Below are 21,388 nucleotides of genomic sequence, written 5' to 3'. Positions count from 1 at the left end.
TCTAAAAACAAAAATCTTATCAAATGGGGGTCTGTGGTCTAATTTCTGTCAGTTTAGGGGTCCTTGACAGGAAAAAGTTTTAGAACCACTGTACTAGTGTTTTTCAGGACTGACTGGGGCCCCTGCTGGCCTTTCTTCCTACCAGTAATTTAACAGCAAAGTTGAAACATTACATTGAATAGTCAATCAACAGAAGATAAAACTGCAACTTTATTCATAATTGATTAATTGTTCAAATGATTTTTCAAGCACAGTTGCCAAATTTATCTTGTTCCAGTTTTGAAGATGTGAGGATTTGCTGCTTTTTTTTTTGTATCATTATAAATTAAATATATTTGGATTTTGAACTGAACCCAGCAAATCATGACATTTGAAGACATCACTTTGAGCTCCGGGTAATCACATCACTTTGTGCCCAGTGTCATCTGCTCAGCTCCTCAGAGGTGTATTGACCGGACTACCGGTGATGAGGGACAAAACAGTCATACAGGACTGATTCATTGTGAAGACAAAACGCTAAAAATCAAGTCACAATATGGTGAAAATTCCCTTATTCCCTTTTTAATGGTGTCCATCAGCAACCAGTATCTACACTATGACAGAACAGTGGAGGTCAGCTTTATTCACAACTCATTGGACAAAATAAAACAAGAAAATTCAGGTTTTGATGACTTTATATTTTTACAATATCTAGTCATACGCTCGCCATGATTTAAATATGATTACTAATTTGGATAACATGACATTCTCACTCTGCATGTGGTTCTTTTATGCAACAGCAGAGGGAAGCAAATGATTGGAGTGTTACAGTACTATACTGCTTGGTCCCCATTGCAGACTGAAAGACATATTTATTCACAGTTTCATGCAGTTATTGAAAAAAAAACTAAAGTAACATAGTCTAATCAAGCTTTGATATTTGAATTTATTGGAGCATTTATTGTACATCACTCAGAGCAAACATGTCAATGTCTGTGCAAGATAATACTGTGTGGTAAACGTTCAATAGCTATAATATAGTGTAAAATTGTCTATAATAATGAAATAGAATCAGAATTCACTTTCTAACCTAACCTTTTGTAATGTGAGCTTAGCAGAAATGAAGGCTGAAAACTTGTCTCTAATGTCTACATCACAATAAAGTATTAGTTTGTCATTTTGGGAAATATTCTAATTTGCTTCCTTGCAGACAGCTAGTTGAGAAGATTGATACCACTCTCATATTGTGATAGGTATCAATCTTCTCACCTTACTCTCAGCAAGAAAGAGAATATGACAAACTATTCCTTTAACACAAATGAATAGCCACTCATCAGTGATACATTTGGCAAGGGGACTGCCTGAAGCCTTTACTCGGTTTACTTATGTTTCCGAAAACGCAGGCAGAAAGCTGCACAGTCAGTGCTGACTGTGATCTCACTTCACAGAACGGCCCGTCTTGGGAACTTCAGGATGCGCTGAAGAAAGACAGAATTTGCATCATTGTATGAATCATATTTGTCTGGGAATTTTGCCATAAGAGAAGCAGAGTTTTCCTTACTGTCTTTGTGAGGCTGTGGCTGGCCAGGTCTTGCCGGCAGTCTGTGTTTGCCGGGGAGCTCGGAGCTCTCTCTGTAGTCTCTGGATTTGGTGGTCTGGGGCTCTGGCAGGCCTGGCCGGGACTTGGCGGGTAAAGGAGGACGGTTGTTTACCACTCCCCCTTCTGAACGCGAGGGCACTACTGGTTTCTTGTGTGTTGTGGGATGCAGGGAGATGGGAGTCGGAGGAGGAGGTTTGGTCTCAGAGCAGGTGAAGGAGCGGTTGCGAGGGGTGGGCACCGGAGGACGCTCAGCCTCTCCATCTGCTGGTTTGGTGGGTGTAAAGATGGTATCTGGAGGTGTGAGGTGCTCCTTCTGTGGAAGGTCTTGATCCTTCCCCCGACCGTGTGATTTTCCCATTGAACCATACAGCGGATTGTCAAACATCTCCGACGTTTTTTCATCCTCACCTCTACGAGACAAAGTATTAGTTAGTTTAATTTCCTACTGAATCACATGTTATTTTTAGAGGTGTTTTCCTGAGACTGAACACACATGTAGACTAGTGAAACCACTTACGTTGCAGGTTTTCCTGTGGGACTGCGACTGCCCACCTCATAACTGCTCTTCTTGCAGTCTTTACTCCCAGGCACAGCGATAGGAAGATTTTTTGGTGGCATGCTGTAACTCCAGCCCCTATCTGTCACATTGCTACCTTTGTAGGGCACACCCATGTAACTTGGGTTAGAAATGTCATGCGCTTGGGTGATGGAAAACCTGTTAACCAGAAGACAGAAAATATCACACCAGAACACAATGCTAGAGATATTTTAAAGTAACCACAAGGTGGAAAAATGTCTTACTTGTTGTGGTCAGAGCATTTGCCTTTTGAGGTGACAGACTCATCCTTTTCAATTTTGATGAAATCTGAAAGCAGAGTAACATTGGCATTGAAACTACAAAAACTGACGTAGAAAGCATTTAGGTAAGTGCTGAGTAGTTGTGGATAGAAAGTGATCAAAGATTAGACTCACCGTACAACTTCTCAGTGGGCTTGACTTCAGAGGTGTGTAGTTGGATGCCACCTGTCAGAGTGCCTGTTCTCTCTCCGTGGTGTGTCAGTGTGATATGAAACTCTGTGTAGCAGAACTGGGCAGCCCTCAGTGCAACACAACCCTCCCCTTTTGAAACAACACACCAGGAAACTGTAAGTATTGCTCAGCTCAATGCATCTGTATTACAAACTGCGTATTAAAGTTAATTACCGTACGACTCGTCACAGTCTGTCGACTTCACACAGATGAGGATGTGCTGGTCCAAAAGGTACTCGGGGTCAGAGATTATGGGGGTGAGCTTGAAAAGATTAAAAAAGACAATAAGTGATGATTGCTTGACGCCACAATAAGTCAACTTCAACACTATAAAGCCGCATCTTCACTTTACCTGAACTTGGTTGCCAAACCATACTTTTATTGACCCATCTGAGTGCTCTGTGTTTTCTCCCTCGGAAGTCTTGACAGTCTCTGTAGGCATTTAGAGAAATATTTGCTATGATGACTTTTGCTTTTCTGTGACAGACAATTTTAAGATGTAATAGAAATATGATCAATCAAAACACCAGAACATACTCTCCAAGCAGCTGGAATGGTACTCGATGAAGAATTTGGTCTTTGATTTCGTCGACAAGGTGGCCAAACAGTTCATGATCTGTATCCCGCCTTGAGGTGCACTGTTGAGATCTGAATATTTTGGGAAAAAATGACGATATCACACTGCAGGTGTGGAGCAGACAACATTAACTCATCAGCAGTGAGGCGTAGATGCTGATCATACCTTGCTTGGAGACAAACTGTGAGGCAACTCCGACTTCAAATGAGGCGAATAATGGTGAGTGGTCACTTGTCATGATGTCATTAGTGCACCCTGCAAGTTAAACAGTTTGTCCAGATGAACATGACTCATCATCATATCATTAAAAACATTAAAAAAAGTGGTAACATTTTATTTTTTGTGTACATACAATACCAGTCAAAGGTTTGTCAAAAGTGTGTCCAAACGTTTCACTGGTATCGTATTTTTACTAATAATTTCCTAGGAAGCTTCCTGAAGGACACATTTTACAGTTGAAAAGAATTTTTTCGATGCTCTCTGAGTAAGTGTAACAATTGAACACAGCCTCTATTCTCTCTTTAATTAATACCAAATTATATAGCTCTTTCCAGAACCCTTCCTAGAAAACGATTTAGAAATTATTGACGCATAAAATAGAGTGTGACCAAAAATATTCATAGGGAATTACTCACCGTAAGCCTGGCAGACGACATGAACCAGAGGGTATGACTTTCGCAGGACACGATCGCACCATGAGGGTAAGTTGTATTTGGTCTGTAGAATTCATCACACATACATAAGTACCGAATACAACGGTTTTCATAGCCAGGGCTGAAAATCAGTTTAAGCTTTACAAAGCAGCTGTAATGTTAGAGAGTTGAGCCAGAGGTGTCTGCTGAATGATGACATCTGATTTATTTGTTAGATCGCTGTTTGTGAGCAGCCCCACATGTGACAGGTTGAAGATTTGCTATTTCTATCAGAAAGTCCGCTATCAGGTGTCGTGTCATTTCCGGTTGACACAATATCAAACGTGTTTGCTGATCTGGATGAATTCAAGAGATCTAAATATTCTACGCTCTTTATGTCTTAAAAGGAAAATTGTGAAATTGATCCTGGTGCCTTTAAATGGGTGTATCATGAATTTTCTATGAGCCACAACATACAGTATCTTCACAAGGATTTTTCGACATAGATGCCTTAAAGCAGAAAGCATGTTCTGTGTCATTTGAGATCGGTGTTAAACACTGTAGTTGCTTGCACTTTTTCTGCACTATGGGGCATGACAGGAGCTATACAGTGAAAACACATCTGACTAAACATAAGCTTACCCCCGTGGCTTTGGCCTTTGTGTAGGCATACTTCTCTCGCGTATCTCTTTCAAAGCGATATGTGGGGGCAAATGTGATTTCCTCTTCATCTACAATCAAAAGAAAATTAACAAGAGGTGTTATTAATATTTTGACGTATGCTGGACAAATTCATTCATGCAGCCAGAACAGAACAAAGTTGGTATAGTAATTGTAAGTCACATACTGTATACGCTAAGTTAAACCTATCTGCTGTATGTTTTGTGTTTGTCAGTATACTAAAGACTTTTCTCCATGTGCTCATTCATGGCTTACCGAAATGCAAGAAGACCTTTCCATCATTCCGCTCCATGTTGAGCTGGTCTTTACTGAGGAGTTCCTGGTACTGCTGCTGTTTGATCTTTGCCACAATGTTCTCAGCTTCCTGTGAAGGGAACCAGTGCACAATTATGACTTTTACTGTCTCAAAAGTGTTAGCAGCTAAGAGCTCACACACCTGACAACCAGCGTGCTCTTTTATGCACCAGTCATTGAATTACAGCGCTGCTAGATCTCTGATTCCTGTTGTAAATGTCAGTCCAATATGCTGATATTTTGCTTTAACAAATTTCTTTAAATTGTATAAAAGTAGACACAGGGCATGCGTTTGTGAATCTACATGTTATTATTAGGAGGATTCTAACAATAAAAAACTTTTCTAAAATTTGTGGGTTCTTAATTTAAAATACATATGTTGCATCATTTGTCCTTTGTTTTGGTGTCAATTGTGTTTACAGTTTGTGAACTACAACTTACTGTGGATGGTAATTCAACCCGATAGTTCAAATCACCAAGCCAGAAGAGGTGAGTGAACCGATGTGTGATGTCAAACGGATTGAGCTTCTTATCTCCCAGATTCAGAAACCGCAGGATGTTGATGTAGTTTTGGTTGCGTCTACAAAGAGAGCAAAAATTTTTGTAACAACATTAAAAATATGATTTCAGGAATAGATATTTACTAGGATGAGGACTTTCTACCTGATCTTTGACTTCAAAGGTGAAGTATGTAGAATTTAGTGGCATCTAGCGGAACAGACTTTGCAGAAATTGAATATAATATTGTCTTTCTATTGCTTCATTTGCCTATTTTTTGGTCGTGGTGCATATTTAATCTACCTGTTTTCCCAACATAACATTTCCTTGTCACAATTCTAATTTCACCAGTGCCTGATGGGCTTGTCTATTAATGTCCAGAGCAACTGAGAGAACTGTGTGGCTAGTTAGCTTAACTGAAAACACTAAACACACTGAGCACCAGCTTTTTCAGCTAGCTGCAGCTAACTTTTGACCAAAAACTACACTGTGAGTACACAAGAGTTGTGTACTGCTGTAGCACCATTGTGGAAACTCTTGTAACAGTAGCAGTAGTAGTAGAAGCGACATGCACATGTTCAGGGAAAATAGGGAATAGATAAATGATTAAATGTTTTGCAAAAAATTTGAAAATGAGGGACTTGAAAAATAGAATGAGATAAATAGACAAACTTTACATTTCTTTTTACACCTCATTTTAATCAACAATATTATTTATTGATATATTTAGTTATATATTTGACTTGTCTGATAATCTTTTACTTCATTTTGTCAGTTTCAGGGGGCTCTACAGAAATACTTTTTCAGCACTGAGTAGTGCTTGCAGAGCTCCATTCTGTCAGGCTGTGTACAGCTTCAACAACCTGCACCAGTCATGATGTCATGTCAAGGGCAGCCTGTATGTAGCTTCAGAGGCTAAACTCACAGCAAAATATGCATATGTTACCAATACAGTACTTGGTGTAATTTGCTCCTCACCTGAGCTTCTTCTCACTTCCAGAGGTCAAGTGACTGTTGACAAAACCAAAGGATGTACCGTTGAACATGAAGGACACTCCCACTGCTCCCTTGTTTCCTACAAAACAAATATCACATTGAGTACTGATGGGTCTTTATTCAAATAATGTTTGTCAGGTCATAAAGGGCCTATGGAGAAGTGGAACTGCTTACCCAGAGTGTTGGCAATCCCCGTCTTCACACTGTCTGAGAAAACATGGGAGATCCTGTTTTCGTGCTCAGGCTTTGCCAGGACAATAATCCGAATGTTCCACAGAGTGTGAATCGCTACCTGGATGTTAGAAGATGTGTAGGATGCATTACGGCACTGCATCTGCATTCAGTTCTAACTTTGTTCTTGTGACAGTCACTCACTTGTTTAAAGCTGATGTTCGTGATGTCCCTCAAGACCCCTTTCACTGTGTATGCCCAGTCCCTCTCGCCCAAAGGATCCTCCTGTGTCCCAATGACATAAAAATCATGCGGGATGTGATCTGCGGTGTCGTCTCGTGTCTTCCCTTGGCCCTTACACTGGAACCAGGAGCTGATGTTGTGAGGGGGACTGGCATTTCCTGTGGTTTTATGGGGAAGTCTTTTACTGTTGCACTACATTATTCAAATGAATTTGGATATTTAACAAGTCAACATTGTTACCCATGTTCCAGGTGCCAATAAACACCGTGATCATGTCTGGTTCCGGCTTTTCGGAGTGTTTGTTCTTCATTTGTTGAAGAAGCTGACAAAAACCCTCTCTTTTCTGGTGACACAGAAGAACAACGTCATAAACATTGTACCTCATAAACTGCACTCAAAACTTCAACTAAATTATCATTAGGCTCTTGGACAGATGTCACTTAGACAAAACCATCTGCATTAGATTACAATGATTACCTTTGTGTCATCAAACACAAACTCCTTGCGCAAAATCTTCTCTTTCTCTGTCTCCACCACAATGACAAGTTTGGCATGCATTTTCTGGGATTTCACCAACTGTAGGACTGAATAATAATTACAATACACTTATTTAAATATGCAGTGTTAATGCTTTACAGCAGCTGTTAAACAAGATTGACAGTCTACAGCTATGTTAGCAGCTCTGTGAGGCTGTGCTTAAGTGCAGCAATGCTTTGAGCAGAATGCTAACATCAGCATGCTAACATGCTCACAGTGACAATGCTAACATACTAATGCCGCGCTCACGGATGATAGAGAGGGGAAAGATTTCCGTGTTTACAACTTGCAAGCAATCATGTCACAAGGCAACTAAAGAAGGTTGTATGACTACAGAGAAAATATTATGCATTGACAATATACCATAATATCCAGTAAATGTGTGTTTAATCTCCTTGAACGACAGACTTTGGCTGACATGTCCCTGTTTGCTTGACTTTCAGGCACTTCTGTCATTAAGCACCAAGTCAGATATATCAGGGTATCACCAACGTCAGTAGGATACATGGTCTGAGAATCATTCAAGTCTGTAAAAAATGTCATGGTAATTCATTCAATAGTTGTTGAGATATTTCCATCTGAACCAAAGTGGTGGACTGACCGACCAACAAACCCTCATCGCCATCCATTGAGCAACAACTCTAGCATGGTTAGAAAAACAAGGGAATGAAATTATAGAAAGACATGACTTCTTACTTTTATTGTGCACAAAGTATTTGTCTTCAGGCCCATCTTTCGACTTCTTGAAGTAAATCTTCCCACTTTCAACATCCACTTTCAGGAACATCTTTGTGGAAATACCAAGAGATTCCTGCTTGACCTGTGAGTAACAGAAAAAACTGATCAAATAAACCTCAAACCTCCAGACATTTTATTTCTTTTCATTTTCCTGCAGCTGCAGTGTGATACAATAACAACTTTAGAGAAGCACCTCAAAGATAACGATGGGTATGAGAGATTTCCGATGGCCCCCTTCATATCCAACAGAGTCAAAGATAGCACTTTTAGCCTGAAAAAAGAAACAGAGAATCACCTTGTCATTTGTAACTGACATCATCTTTTGGTATGTCGATGACCCAGATGGTTAGTTGATGAGTGCTGACTGGTAAAATGAGCAATGGAACTTTACCTTATCCTCTATTGAGTAGATCAGTTTTGTCAGCTGCTCAAGCCTAAAGGATACGGATTGACCTGAATCAGCACACATCTGAAAATGAAGGAAAAAATACATAATGAGAAATATTTCTGTGTTAACACTGCTGCAAAGGATCAAGGGTGCCACCCACTTGTTTTGGAAAATGTCCAATCCCTGGGGAGAGCTGTTGGTCCAACGCTCTATGAAAGACCTCCAGAGCTGGCAGGATGCGGGAAATTTCACTACATCACAACAAAGATTAGAGCGTGGTTTATTTATCCATGTCAAGATAACTTGCAGTCTTTTTAATGTAATCTGTCAACCAGTAACTATACCTGTTTACATTCTTGCAGATTGTCATTGTTAGCTTCTTAAAGCCAGGGAGGTTGGGGTTACCGTTCTGTAGTTGTTCAGCATCCGAATAGATTGAGGTCCTGAAGTATTCTTGGATGGCTACTTGCTGTTCCTCTGGTACTCTAAAAAATACCGTATGCAACACAGGAGCATGTTATCTCATATTTCACACATCAGTTAGCCTCAGCCAAGCACATCGCTATGTCAAATCACTGCTGCACCCATAATCACATGAAAGAATCCATATGATAAGAATTGTTGCATTGTATACACAGTAAAGTGCCAGTGCTTTATCGAAAACTTCAGTGTAGTTTTTGCAAATGTGACCATACGTGGACATGTCCATATGCTGCAGTCTCATCAAGTAGGTGTCTGATAAGGACTTGCAGGCCTGCTCAGGAGACTTAGGGTCACTGTCTTTTACATCGTTGGCTGGGAAGTTCCTGGGTGGAAGCTGTGGTGGAAGATTATTGGATTCTGCAGGACAAATACATATATATAGTTTAGGATTTTTAACAAATTTATGAAAGACAGATTGTTTTATAGTATAGCAACTGTACAGATCAAGTGAAGGTGTTTGACCTGGCTCCTCGTCTACCTCCTCCTCCCTCTGGACAGGATACTGCAGATGTGTGATAAGACCCATGTTGGGGCTGTAGTATGCCTCGACCAGCTCAGGCAGCATAGAGAAGAACCTGATAGGAACTCCCTCAGATGCCTGAAGAGCAGACCACAGCACACACATAGTTGTCTCTGTCTCTTGTGGCACAAAAGTAGACCTCAGCAGAACTGAAAAGTGAAACTGTTGTTCTAGAAGACTTTTTCTATTTTTGTCTTTAACTTTTGTGACTAAACCAGTTGACATCAGCTTTGAGTGCTACCCACCGTGTGATGTCACACATGTCTACTTCTATTTTTGTCATTGACACTTCTCTCAGTAGTATTTTGAACCCTCACAGTAACATTTGAAGAAGTTGCCTTGCAAGGTAAAGGATTTACCAACAGGTTCTGAATTTTCACCTGCTCCACTTATTGTTCAAAGAGAAGACTGTTTCTGGTATAAAATCTTCTTCTATGCTTAAGTTCAGACCCCTTTTATGACGAACCAGCTCTGATGTCAGTATTGATGTAGTATTTTACCTTTATTCTGAAACTCAAAGTTACTGAGCTATTACAGATGAAGCACTGAAATGACTCAGCTCCTTCCACTCCACCTCTTACTCTAACTTTGTATCATAGTCAGCAATGTTTGAACAGGAATAAAAATTTGCTGGTGCTCTAACTCAGCACCCTACATTAATATCTATACTGACTTGAAAGTGACAGTATTGACTAATACGTCTAGTGAGTACCAGCCTAATTGAGGCACTGGTACTCAGCACACTTTTCCTGCAGGGTTTAATTTGAGGCCCTATCATTGTGTACTTGTTGTAAATGAAATATTTTTCATGTCTGTTCATCCCCCAAAACAAAAATCATTCAATAAAACTTTTTTTAAGGCTCATGCTTCCATATGGTTACACTATCTCTATCTTCTATAATGCTATGCTGATGATACTAGATTATATTGGCCAAGAATAACTTGCAAATCAAGGTTGGTTTCAGGTATGTGTCACTCTGTTTTCTTTTTACAGCTTATTACAGCAGGCCAAAAATGACAACAGACAAAAACCATGCCAACAAGCATGTCCTGCAATTTCCTCAAATCCTGCCTCTGCCAAAGGCCGTCAGACTGAATGCAAAATATGATTAGACATTTTTCATTAAAGCCCCAGCCTATATCTACACAGTGGAAACAGTATGTTCTAAAAGTATAAATGTCAGCTCACCACAGAACCACAGCTTGGGTCTAATGGAGACATTTGTGACATGGCTCTTGTTATTTGAAAGAAGGTCATATGCATGCATGACAAATGTTATTGCACCCTCATATACTGAGTAAAGGAAGTTTAAAAGGGATCTGTTATGCTGATTTCCAGCTCCACATTTTTATTCTGGGACTAGAGTATTGTTGCATGATTCACGGTTCAAAAAACGCCTTATTTATCTTATACTAGCTCTTTATGCAGCCCCTCAGTTCAGCCTCTGTCTCTACCAGGCAGTTTTAGCTCCTGTCTCTTTAAGGCCCCCCTTCGCATGAGCCCACTCTGTTCTGATTGGCCAGCTTTCCAGAAGCCTGCCAATGGGCAGCACGTATCAGAGTTGTGTTACTGTCAATGCAAACCCAACATTTCCTGCTTTACAGCTTCATATTAAAAGCTTTTAAATGACTAAATAGCAGGAGACTTTTATTGTGAAGAATTTACAGGAAATTAAATGTGTTCCTCACCAAATTAGCAAGCATCATTAGCGGTGCTAAAAACCAGTTGGCACAACAATAAATGAAGATATTTGGAGCTATTTGTTCAGTGGATCAGTTAGAAAGAATGCAGGGAGGAATAATACAAGCAGAAACAGCCACAGTGATGATGATGTTTGATGAAGAGCTGCAGACGACCAGCACACCTCCAACAGGTAAACTACTTATTTTACTTTGCTGTACTGTGCAATGGAAAAACACTCACAGCATGCCAGCTCAACTCGAGTCATAGCTCAGCGTGACTACCCCCAAAACAATGGAAAAACAACATAATGTTAGGGGAGCAGAGCAAGTGAACTTGCATGCTGTGTGTGGAGCAGATGACCATATAAAGAAATCCGTCACAAACTGATATTCACTGATGCTGAAGGTAGAAAAAACAGTTTGAAACCGAGCATTCACAGCAGTCTGAAGCCGGTGCTTTTTGCTCACAGGGATTACTTCTACATATGTTTACCTCATTATTTGACAGTTTGGCCATGTTTAATATGTACATCCAACATTGTAACATTATATATATATATATATATATATATATATATATATATATATATATATATATATATATATATATATATATATATATATGACTGAAAATAAGGAAAAGCATAATAGCTCCCCTTTAACACATTCATACTCTAATCACCATTTTACTGACTTAAACTAATTCTCTTACCATTTTAGCAAGATCAATTTTATGATTATTGCAGTTGTTTATTATTGCTCTGCATGACTGCATGTTATAATCAGTATTGCTTGATTGTATTTTGTTGCCTCATGTTGCTTTGCACCACTACATGAACCAATTACTGAATTTTGTTGCTGTATTATAGTATTACTTGCTGTTTCCTGGTGCTCTGCATCACTTGCAGAATGTTTATTTTGTTGTTTTTACATTGTGGTGTTGTCTCTTGTCTGCAAATCTTAATTTTTCACTACACCGATAGTGCCAAGTTAAGGACTGCAGTTCAAAATTAGCTAGCTGGCTAACACTGGCACATTTACAGGAATGTCAGTTAGTGTGCGTTGTCCTTATAAATAAATAAATGGAATGAACCAAAATATGCTTTGTCAGTATTAGCAGTCACACAATAATGAGGTAATATTAAAAACACAAAAAATGTCGTAAAAAGTTAGATTTGATTTAGAAATTGTTTTAAACTGTTTTGATCAAAATGTGATTTAAATCCAGAAAAAAATTGCTACAAGCCAATGAAGGGTTATTACAAATATACTGTATATCTAAATACATTGTACTTCTTAAATCAGGTTACAGCTTTATAGGTGCAGCAGCATTAAAAAAATAGCTGCGTGCCACCATTTACTTTTGATATTTGAAGAAAAATAGCCCTTTATTCTCATATATGCTGTAAATACTTGACAACAATGACTCAATTACCATAACACTCATCTAACTTTTGACCAAAATAATGGTGGCATTTGTCAAACAGTTAACCCACCTGGACAGAGAGCTTCTTATCCTCATTTGGCAGGATTCTGTATGTGTACACACAGTTCTGGTATCTGTGGTTAAAATAATAAAGTGCAAATGTCACTAGAATATGACATGAATGTAAATGAAAGGAACATCTTAGCTGGTGTATATTGTGTGCTGAGTATACAGTCAGAACAGTTTTGGTAGCATTTTAATTGAAGGTTGCCCCATGAAATATGATATGGTTAGCGCGGAGGCAAAGAGAATTATATCTGCAGCAGCACAGTATGCAAATAAAGGGGAACTAGTCGTTGCAGTGCGTATGTGCAAAAAAAAGTGATACTGTACAGTGTTTTACAGGAGGGCAAACCTGTATCATGTTATATTCATCCAAATTATGACAATATTTACAGATATAACTATTTTACTCATATCTAAGGCCAAAAACATACAGTATAACAGTTATGTCATGTCAGTTTTTCTTTCATTAGTTAGGATCAGTGCATATTTCATGTTATGAAGGTTTCTTGAACGAGGAACAAGAATCATCAGCTCTATGGAGCTGTACAAAAATAAACTACCAGCAACATGTGCAATAGCTGAAAACAAGTATTGTCTACTTACAAAACACACAGGGCATACGCTCCCACTATAGACTCGCTGTCCCGAATAAGGAAGCTTCCATCTCTTGCTGCTTTGGATAGGAGATCCTCAGCTTTGGATCGAGTTAGATTGCCATGGCACCAAGGTTGATAAACTGGCATCCTGTTTCTCACCCAAGAGTCTCAACTCAAGAGTTTTACATCTGCTCTTAAACAATATTCCAGCAAACCAAAGTAGACTCAGTTTTTCTTCCTGGCTATTTTCATCTTTCACGGTGCGTACTTTTAAGCCCTTTCTTTCACTTGTTCATGCACTTGCCTCCGAAAGCTCTAAAAGGAAGCTGCTACTAGCTCAGCTCTGAACTTCCTCATTTGAAATGTTAACAGAGGAGGGCCAAGTTGCTTCCACTCTGCCTGTAATGACAGATCCACAGAGCTGTAAATGGAAATAAAGACTCTCACTTGTCAAGTCAAAATCTTTATCACATTACTGTAATGATTAACCAGCATTTCCAGCTTTTTAGTTTCCACACAACTGTTTGTTCATGTGATCTGTCCATAAAATAGTTAAGTACTTTGTAAAGATTTGAGTTGGGAAAAAAGGGAAGTAACAAAAAAGGCAAATATGATGATTCTTGCTTGTTACAGTTTTCTGTGATAAATGCACTTGTGGATAAATTCACTGTAAAAGACACTTCATCTGATTATCAAATGTATTTTATAATGCTCAATACATACATATATATATATATATATATATATATATATATATATATATATATATATATGTAATCATCTTTACCCTCTGACCTAGAATAAAATAAAACAAGATTCACTCAGATTCACCCAGAAAAGCTGGCCTGAGTCTGACTGCTCACTGTTTAATCATCTCATCTGAATCAGGAAAGCTCAGGGTTTTCTGAAATATATACATTCAGGAAATACAAGTTTAGAATGTCTTGCTATGTTCATGTGATGGACAGGAAGTCTTGCAGAAATAAGAGGAGGAAAATAAGCTGCGCACAAACCACAACACGGGTCACATGATACGAAAAGAGAACTACACGGTGACAAGTCACTGCAGCCTCGGAGGTTTCTGTCCTGCACTTGAAATAGGTTTGCCACTTTCACAGAGTACGTCAAAGCCTCAGACATGCAGTGACAGTGTGGAAAAGACCCATGATCTCATGCACAGAGGACATGAAATCATACTTTTGCATTCAAGTGAAACATTGACATACATTTTTATGACTGCTTTTTTTTTAGATTCAACATTTCTTTTGCAGTGTGACTTTGTAACAGTAATTACATGTTTATTATTTACAACATGAAGTCACAAACTCTGTGGTAAACTGGCAGTTTACTAATCTCTAATTACAGTTTGTATTTCCGGATCAATCATCCCTTCTTTTGCAGATGACATTTAGCCAAACTGATTTGCTGTAAAATAGGAGTATTAGTCGTCATGCAGTAGTGCAATATCATAGAAATTTGGATAAAACAATAAATGCATAGCATAGGAGAGTTACTAGATAATGAAGACTATGTACAATGGAGATTTGTCAAGCACAAGCAAAGTAAACATGGTACTGGTGTCTTCCAGCAATTGAAAATTCACTGACACATTTGTCAGTGGATTTAAAAATACACCTTAGATTGAAACTAGTGTTTACAGCCATGCTAGCAGGTCTGTGAAGGTGTGCTCAGGCCATGGATGTAAAAAGAGAACTGGATACAGTGTCGGAGGTGGGGCCCAGTGTATTCCTATGAAAGTTGCTCAATGGTGCATGAAACCAAAAAAGCCCATGGCGCATGCTCATTAGAGACTTCCGCCAGCTGGGACAGTTAACTTCCAGTTTAGCCCTCTGGCTAACACCAGCATGCTAACATGCTCACAATGACAATGCTAACATGCTGATGTTTACAAGGTATATACTATTCTCACCAGATGTGTTAGCATGTTAACATTTGCTAATTAAAAAAAACTTTATGCAATACTTTATGCAAAAACACATTTTTGCATAAAGTATTGACAAATTGAAATGTTTACCTGCTGGTAAAAAAGAAAAGTCAAAGTACTTGGGAATCATTCTCTGTAATTTCGGGGTAAGCCATCCAGTGGTTGTTGAGATATTTCAGTTTTGACCAAAGTGGTGGATAGACCACGCCGCTAGCATAGCTAAAAACACTTCAAATGAAAAATTACATCAAAAGCTAACTAATTATTACTTATCAAATTTGGCATAAGATACAGAACAGTAACAGGAAATACACCTTAAATGCTGACTATGTACATATTTGGTCAGTCTCTGGTGTTTGACACAAAAATCATCTTCCAACATGAAGCTTTTATGAACAGTGACATTATCCAAAGTCACAGGCAGCTGCATGGAGCTCATGCGACTTTGGGTAATGCTTACATGCTTACAGCACATTACTGTTGGTGGTTGAAACCACAAATGGCAGCAAGGGCAAGTACAATCAGTCGAAAATGCATTTATGCGACTGTTTCAAATGTCTGCCCTTACTGACTACCAGACTGACACACCTCGCTAAGTCTACGAGGGCTAAGGGTTTTTTTATCACTGTAAATTGGCTCTGTGACTTTTTGAGCCCATTGTCTGTGAGTCGTCGACTCTGTCGACTTTCCTCATGGGAATAACCCACAATGCCTGAGTTGTGATGTTCGAACGGCAAGGTCAGTGAAATTTCAAAAGCATAAAAACAACAACAAAAACAAAACATGGAAGAAGTTGGTGAGAAGACATTTTCCTGAAAGTATGAACACACGTCAATATTTGTTTGTCTTAAGATGGCATGATAGTGTCAGAGAGCAAATAATAATAATAATAAACTCTCAGATTCATTGATCTACATATGAAATATGCGAGTCAGACTTAAAGGATATTGCTGGCGATTTTCTTTATTTTTCTTATTGTCAACAAATGTCATGTGGAGAGCCAAACTAACAAATAACTCATCCTACTTACAAGTATTGTGTGTCACCCGTTACACATACAAAGCCTGATATATCGTACCATAGTTTGTTTAGAAACAGCTCCAAGGACTAATAACAGTGATCACGTTTTCAGTCTCCAGAGGGTAGTTCCTTCTACAGCACGTTGTTCCTGTGCATGCTTCACTGCACAGAGCTTCACTAGCTTGTTGCAGTACATATCACAATCTCTTGACTTTTAACTAAAGTTCTTTGAGAAATTTACAATGTAGCAAAAAGTCAGAAGCCATTGCCTTCGGGGCAAAGGAACATGTCACTCATTGCAGTGGTGTGGCTCACTGATGTATTTTTAATAGTTTTTGGACAACAATGGAGCTACAGCACAGAGAAATATGATATATCAGACTTTGGATATACACACAATACTTGTAAGTAGGATCAGTTCATTGTTGGTTTGGCTCTGCATATGAGAGTTGTTGACAGTAAGAAAAATATCCTTTAGTCATATCCAGTAACACAATATCTGCAAAAATGAGCCTTACAAAGCACTGTCACTTTCTTTATATGCAAATTAGAGTTGTTACACCCTTCCTGTACTCAGGCACTTATAGTGATCATAAAGGGGAAATTTCAGAGTCTGTCAGGGTTGACTGATTAGTGCATAGGGTGGCCTCAAAGTCAGGCTAAGTGTAACATTGGCATTATGGCACATTGACCACATCGTGAAATGAGCCCAATTAATGAGAGCCCTCAGTTTGACAAAGATAACAATCAGTCAATAGGAGGAACAGTTTTGGTTGTGTTGGGAAAATATGTAGTTCACACAGCGTTCCAGATTGAGTTCAAAATTCTCTTCCTCAAAACTCAGACTTGGCACTGACAGAGCTCTCGTGTGTTCCCTTTAACTCTGCACTGGTGGCCCCTGACGCCACTGCCTTATCTTTGCAAAACAATCGCATCAGTGTGCCACGGAACTTTTCCGCCCCAAACAGGTAGATCAGCGGGTCCATGGCACCGTTCAGGCATGTGAGGGAGGAGGTGAGGCGGTTAGCCAAGCTCAGGCCTCTGCGTGTCTGGCAGGAGATGTCAGGGTGGTTGTAGCCCAGGATGAAGGTGGCCCTGCTCACATGATAAGGCAGGAAACACACTACATAGATAAGCATGACCAGACCAATGGTGCGCAGGGCTCTCAGCTTGAGGGCTGGCTCTAACCTGGAGCCCCCATGCAGGCTGTGAATGATGAGCAGGTAACAGGACAGGGTGGCCAGGAAAGGTGGGGTGAAGGCCACGGCAAGTGAGATCAGTGCATTGCGTGAGGCTTTCTCTCTGTACAGCTGCAAACACACTGTCATGCCGTCCACTTCTGCAGTCTGGTGGGTGACTAGTAGTGGCGCCATGGAGATGGTAACCAGGGCCCAAAGAGAGAAGCTGATGATGTGAGCATAACGAGCACGGCGAACCTTCAGCGACCTCACAGCATGAACCACAGCCAGGTAACGGTCCCCTGCCACACAGGCCAGAAAGTACAGGCTGGCATACATGTTGACATAAAACAAAAAGCCTGCCAATCTGCAGGGCACCTCCCCAAAGGGCCAGTGGCCTCCAGTGAGGTGGTATGTGGCCCTCAGCGGGAGGATGATCACGTATGACAAGTCTGCCACAGCCAGATGAATCAAGAAGACGTTAGCTGGAGAGGAAGCGCCACGCTGGTGAGAGAAGATCCAGAGAGCCAGGCTGTTACCGTTCAGCGCCAGAAAGAAAACCAGGATGTAGAAGCATCCGAAGAGCATGTTCTCGGTGGTCGTCTCCACTGCCACACAGCTCTGCAATGACTGATTGGACAGCAGGGAGGGCAGCTCTGTTTTAGCAGACTCCATATTGGTGGCTGAGGAGATAAAAACCAGTTATAAAATTTGCTTTAAATGAAATTTTCATGTATAATTAGAAGCTTTTCTTCTCTCAAAGATGATTTTTTTTTATGTTTAATAAACATGTTTAAGTTTTCAGGACAGATAGAAAGAAATTTCAGGTCTGATCTGTAATATGCATTTGAGTCATGACTTTTCTAAACAAGTGCTTTTGATTTCTAAAATAGCTCATTGTTAGTATTCAGACAGCAAACCACCCCAGTGACAGGAAACCATACCAAGCCAACCCCTGTTCACATGACTTTACACACACTGACAATAGGCAGGGAGAGTGTTTGTCACTGTGCCAGTCTCACAAGGTAACAATAGATGTCAGTGTCCCCGGCTAATACACACATGCCCTCAGGTTTGGATAATTACTTCATTCTGACTACTTCAAGTATTAAGCTTCCTCCAAGTCCAGGAAGTCAGAGTCAGCCATTAGATATTCACTCTAACGTCTAAACAGCTTATCTGGCCTCACAGTCTGATTTTTCGGCAAGAACTCTTTCATCTAGACTTATTGGCGAACTCTCAGGAGCATACAGGCAGAGGTACTAGACTGGAACATTAGCTATTCAACTGTGGAGTGCTGAGGTTTTAAAGGACTAGTTTGACATTTTGAGGAAATACGCTGTTTTGCTTTCTTAGGAGTTAGATAAAAGATTGAGACCACTTTTTGTTCATTATGAAACCAGCAGAGTTAGCTTAGCCTAAAGACTGGAAGCAGGGTGAAACCATAGACTGCATATAAATATCTTGTATGCAAATCTTTATATACAGTCTATGGGTGAAACAGCTAGCCTGGCTCTGTCCAAATGTAACAAACTTGCCTACCAGCACCTCTAAAGCTTAACATGTTATGTCTAGTAACTCTTTTAAAAAACTTAAGTATAAAAATAATAAACTGTTATAGGAGGTTAAGGTGTCAAAATATGTGGATTTCTCCATATCCAGTTGTTGTGCTAAGCTAAGCTAACCGGCTGCTGGCTAGTAGCAGTATCAATCCTCTACATCTTGAAAAGGAAGCTAATAACAAAATTTCTCAAACTGTTGAACAATTTCCTTTAAAGGCTGGTTACAGGTACATACATGAGACATAAAAAATAGCTGTGGTCATGCCCAGGTAAAAAGACTTTCAAAAAAATTCTATTTTTAAATGCAAATTTCTGATTATATTTTGAGGGTATCACTTCCTCAGAAACAGGTTGTAGTTTAAAGTTTAAGTATGAAAAAAGTATGAGAACTATTTAGACACACCTAAAAAATAACCACCCACTCCTGTGTCCCTCCAGCAACTCTGGCAAGCTTCCACGGTCCACTCCTCTCATTCTGTTTTTATCTACTCTTTTTCTGCTTTAGTATAACATCTATACAAACATTACCGGGGCGTGAACATCAGTCTGAAATGAATTAATTGCAGATATGGCCTCTCCTTAATGTTAACTTTGGTATTTGTGGAGGATCCAAGAACAATATTGAAGCATGTGCAGGGATGAACTTGTCATCTCACAGATGCTCAAGGGAGTGTTAGGGGAGGTTATCAGATATACCAAGCTCAACAAACAGTAAAATGGGATTAATTAATGCTGCACCATTGCAAACTGCTTTACAAAGCGGGAAAAAGGGATTGTCTCTCTTTATTGGACTGAGCTAAATCTCCGCTCCAGCAGCACGATGCCCAGACTTTTGGTCCATAAGGAGCCAGCCAGATGTAGCAGCTTGGCTCTTTTCAGTGTGTGTGTGTGTGTGTACTGGAGCTGTGAGACTTGCAACGAAGGACATTTCTCAGCCACAGCTCAGACTCCCAGCATTCAGGGGCACAAAGAAAAGGTCGCAGTGCCTGAAGGGATAACAAACCAGGAGCTGCACAGATGAATGGAAAAGCTTCAATAAATACGGATCCCAGAGGGATAATCCTAAATAGAGACAATCCTAAAATATGCCTTGGTCACAATGATCTTGGTAAACAGATCTGTGCAGGCGTTCCCATGTGAAGAGTGCCAGCACTGACAAAAACGATACTGAGCATCCTGGCTTTGGTCCTGTCAGAGACTAGTCCAAACTGTTCAAACTGTGACAGGTGGGATGTGGGCAATCCTGCAATGTTAAAACTTGTCACAGTAAAAGCCTGTGTAGATTTAGTAATTGGATAAAATATGAGTTCATCTGACATTCATCCAAAATTATTTAATGGAAAAATAAGTATTAAATAAGTAAGAAATCGGTATTGTGCAGTAAATTTCTATCAAAGATATATTGTTCTACTGCAACCATTTGTTCAATTCTGTGCCATTAAACTCAGTGTAATCCATTGAAAACAGTAGAAGGAATCACTCATATGGAACCAGAGCTTTAATAAAGTTAATTTTAAAAATGATTAAGTACATATCTATTGCTTTATAAAACTCTGAGATAAAAACAAACAAACAAAGACTTACCAGAGCTTGTGATGTCTGCAGAGAGTGCACAACTTGAGGAAAAGTTTGGCTGCTTAAGAAACAATTCAGCTGTTGACACAGCGTGGACGACAGTCAGCGTAGGAGCAGAGAGTAGCACAGCAGTTGCTCGTGGAGCAAAGTGAAGACTGGGAGTTCAACTGTCGAGCCGTGGAAGAACTGGAGCCCCAACACAAAGAATGCTGTCCTATAACCCTCCTTTCTCTCCCTCAAGATGTTCTTGGGAATGAGACTGTAGCTCTTTTTGTGTCTCAACAAATTTGATAACAGAAAAGGAGTCCCGATGGGAGCCTTTCGTTTGAACCTTGACCCCACCCTTTCTTTTTCCATCCCCTCTCCTCAGAGAGCCACTTGTGCACTCCACAATAGCTTGACTCAGAATAAGCAGCACATTTTAGCAGCGGGGAGAAGAATGGCATGCCTAAGTCGCAATGAGTCGTTGGGTATGACTCCATGGAAACGAGACCTAGTGGTGCACCAAGTGCCTATACCATGAACTCCCACCCTCCCACTGATAGATAGAAGATGGACTGTTGTTAATTTAGAAGTTTATGACTAAAGTCTCAGACATGTTTCTTTTATAGATAGTCTGTTAAGTTCTAAAGAGGGCCCCAAGCTCTATAGGAGAGCAAGTGAAAAACAAGAGCAGGGAGGGGGGACGCTTGGAGGAAACAGAGGCCCTTGTTGGTCTTTTGCCTCCTGGGGGCATCCTGAATTGGAATGCCCAAAATAATCAGTCACATAGCCATCGGACAGATGTGGAGAAAAGACACACTGGTTGAGAAGGGATAATATTTCATTCATACATGGAGATCACAGCTGTGCGTCAGACACATTGGCCCTTTCTCCTCTCTGTATCATCGATATGCAAATGGTATTCTGTAGACTTGAATGAGGCCACTATCTGTGCGGAGCTGTGGAGAAGCTTTGACATTACTACCCTG

General features: G+C 39.9%; 2 protein-coding genes across 3 annotated transcripts; both read right to left on the bottom strand.

The window, feature by feature from the left end:
• Window positions 1–905: 905 nt before the first annotated feature.
• On the bottom strand, window positions 906–13,484 carry inpp5d (inositol polyphosphate-5-phosphatase D). Its single transcript, XM_042417613.1, has 27 exons — window positions 13,145–13,484; window positions 12,546–12,609; window positions 9,309–9,444; window positions 9,059–9,203; window positions 8,708–8,848; window positions 8,524–8,614; window positions 8,367–8,444; window positions 8,169–8,246; window positions 7,934–8,057; window positions 7,178–7,284; window positions 6,941–7,043; window positions 6,662–6,858; window positions 6,461–6,578; window positions 6,269–6,365; window positions 5,234–5,372; window positions 4,754–4,862; window positions 4,460–4,548; window positions 3,821–3,902; window positions 3,351–3,440; window positions 3,146–3,256; window positions 2,961–3,040; window positions 2,783–2,870; window positions 2,552–2,698; window positions 2,381–2,444; window positions 2,097–2,294; window positions 1,541–1,989; window positions 906–1,457 (listed from the first exon to the last, which is right to left on the bottom strand). Exons 1-27 carry the CDS (start codon window positions 13,282–13,284, stop codon window positions 1,417–1,419), a joined length of 3,306 nt encoding a protein of 1,101 aa, XP_042273547.1. The 5' UTR covers window positions 13,285–13,484; the 3' UTR covers window positions 906–1,416.
• A 3,044-nt stretch (window positions 13,485–16,528) lies between these two features.
• Window positions 16,529–20,547, bottom strand: gpr17 (G protein-coupled receptor 17). Of its 2 annotated transcripts, none has more exons than XM_042417064.1 (2): window positions 20,427–20,547; window positions 16,529–17,963 (listed from the first exon to the last, which is right to left on the bottom strand). In XM_042417064.1, the coding sequence occupies exon 2, from the start codon at window positions 17,953–17,955 to the stop codon at window positions 16,936–16,938; it is 1,020 nt and encodes a 339-aa protein (XP_042272998.1). In that variant the 5' UTR covers window positions 17,956–17,963; window positions 20,427–20,547; the 3' UTR covers window positions 16,529–16,935. The 2 variants fall into 2 exon arrangements, with proteins under 2 accessions (XP_042272998.1, XP_042272999.1); XM_042417065.1 differs by lacking the exon at window positions 20,427–20,547 and adding an exon at window positions 19,246–19,327.
• Between the last annotated feature and the right edge of the window lie 841 nt (window positions 20,548–21,388).

The sequence above is a fragment of the Thunnus maccoyii genome, chromosome 7, assembly GCF_910596095.1.
Source record: "Thunnus maccoyii chromosome 7, fThuMac1.1, whole genome shotgun sequence".
Lineage (NCBI taxonomy): Eukaryota > Metazoa > Chordata > Actinopteri > Scombriformes > Scombridae > Thunnus > Thunnus maccoyii.
The sequence above is the reverse complement of the archived record's forward strand: the minus strand, read 5'-3'. Positions and strand labels throughout refer to the sequence as shown.

Excerpts from the sequence above, each read along its gene's own strand:
- inpp5d (XM_042417613.1), bottom strand. The coding sequence starts at position 13,284 with ATGCCAGTTTATCAACCTTGGTGCCATGGCAATCTAACTCGATCCAAA. Across the intron at positions 8,615-8,707 it reads ATCTGCAAGAATGTAAACAG|TGAAATTTCCCGCATCCTGC; the intron begins GTATAGTTACTG and ends GTTGTGATGTAG. Across the intron at positions 3,441-3,820 it reads TGTCGTCTGCCAGGCTTACG|GGTGCACTAATGACATCATG; the intron begins GTGAGTAATTCC and ends TTTAACTTGCAG.
- gpr17 (XM_042417064.1), bottom strand. The coding sequence starts at position 17,955 with ATGGAGTCTGCTAAAACAGAGCTGCCCTCCCTGCTGTCCAATCAGTCA.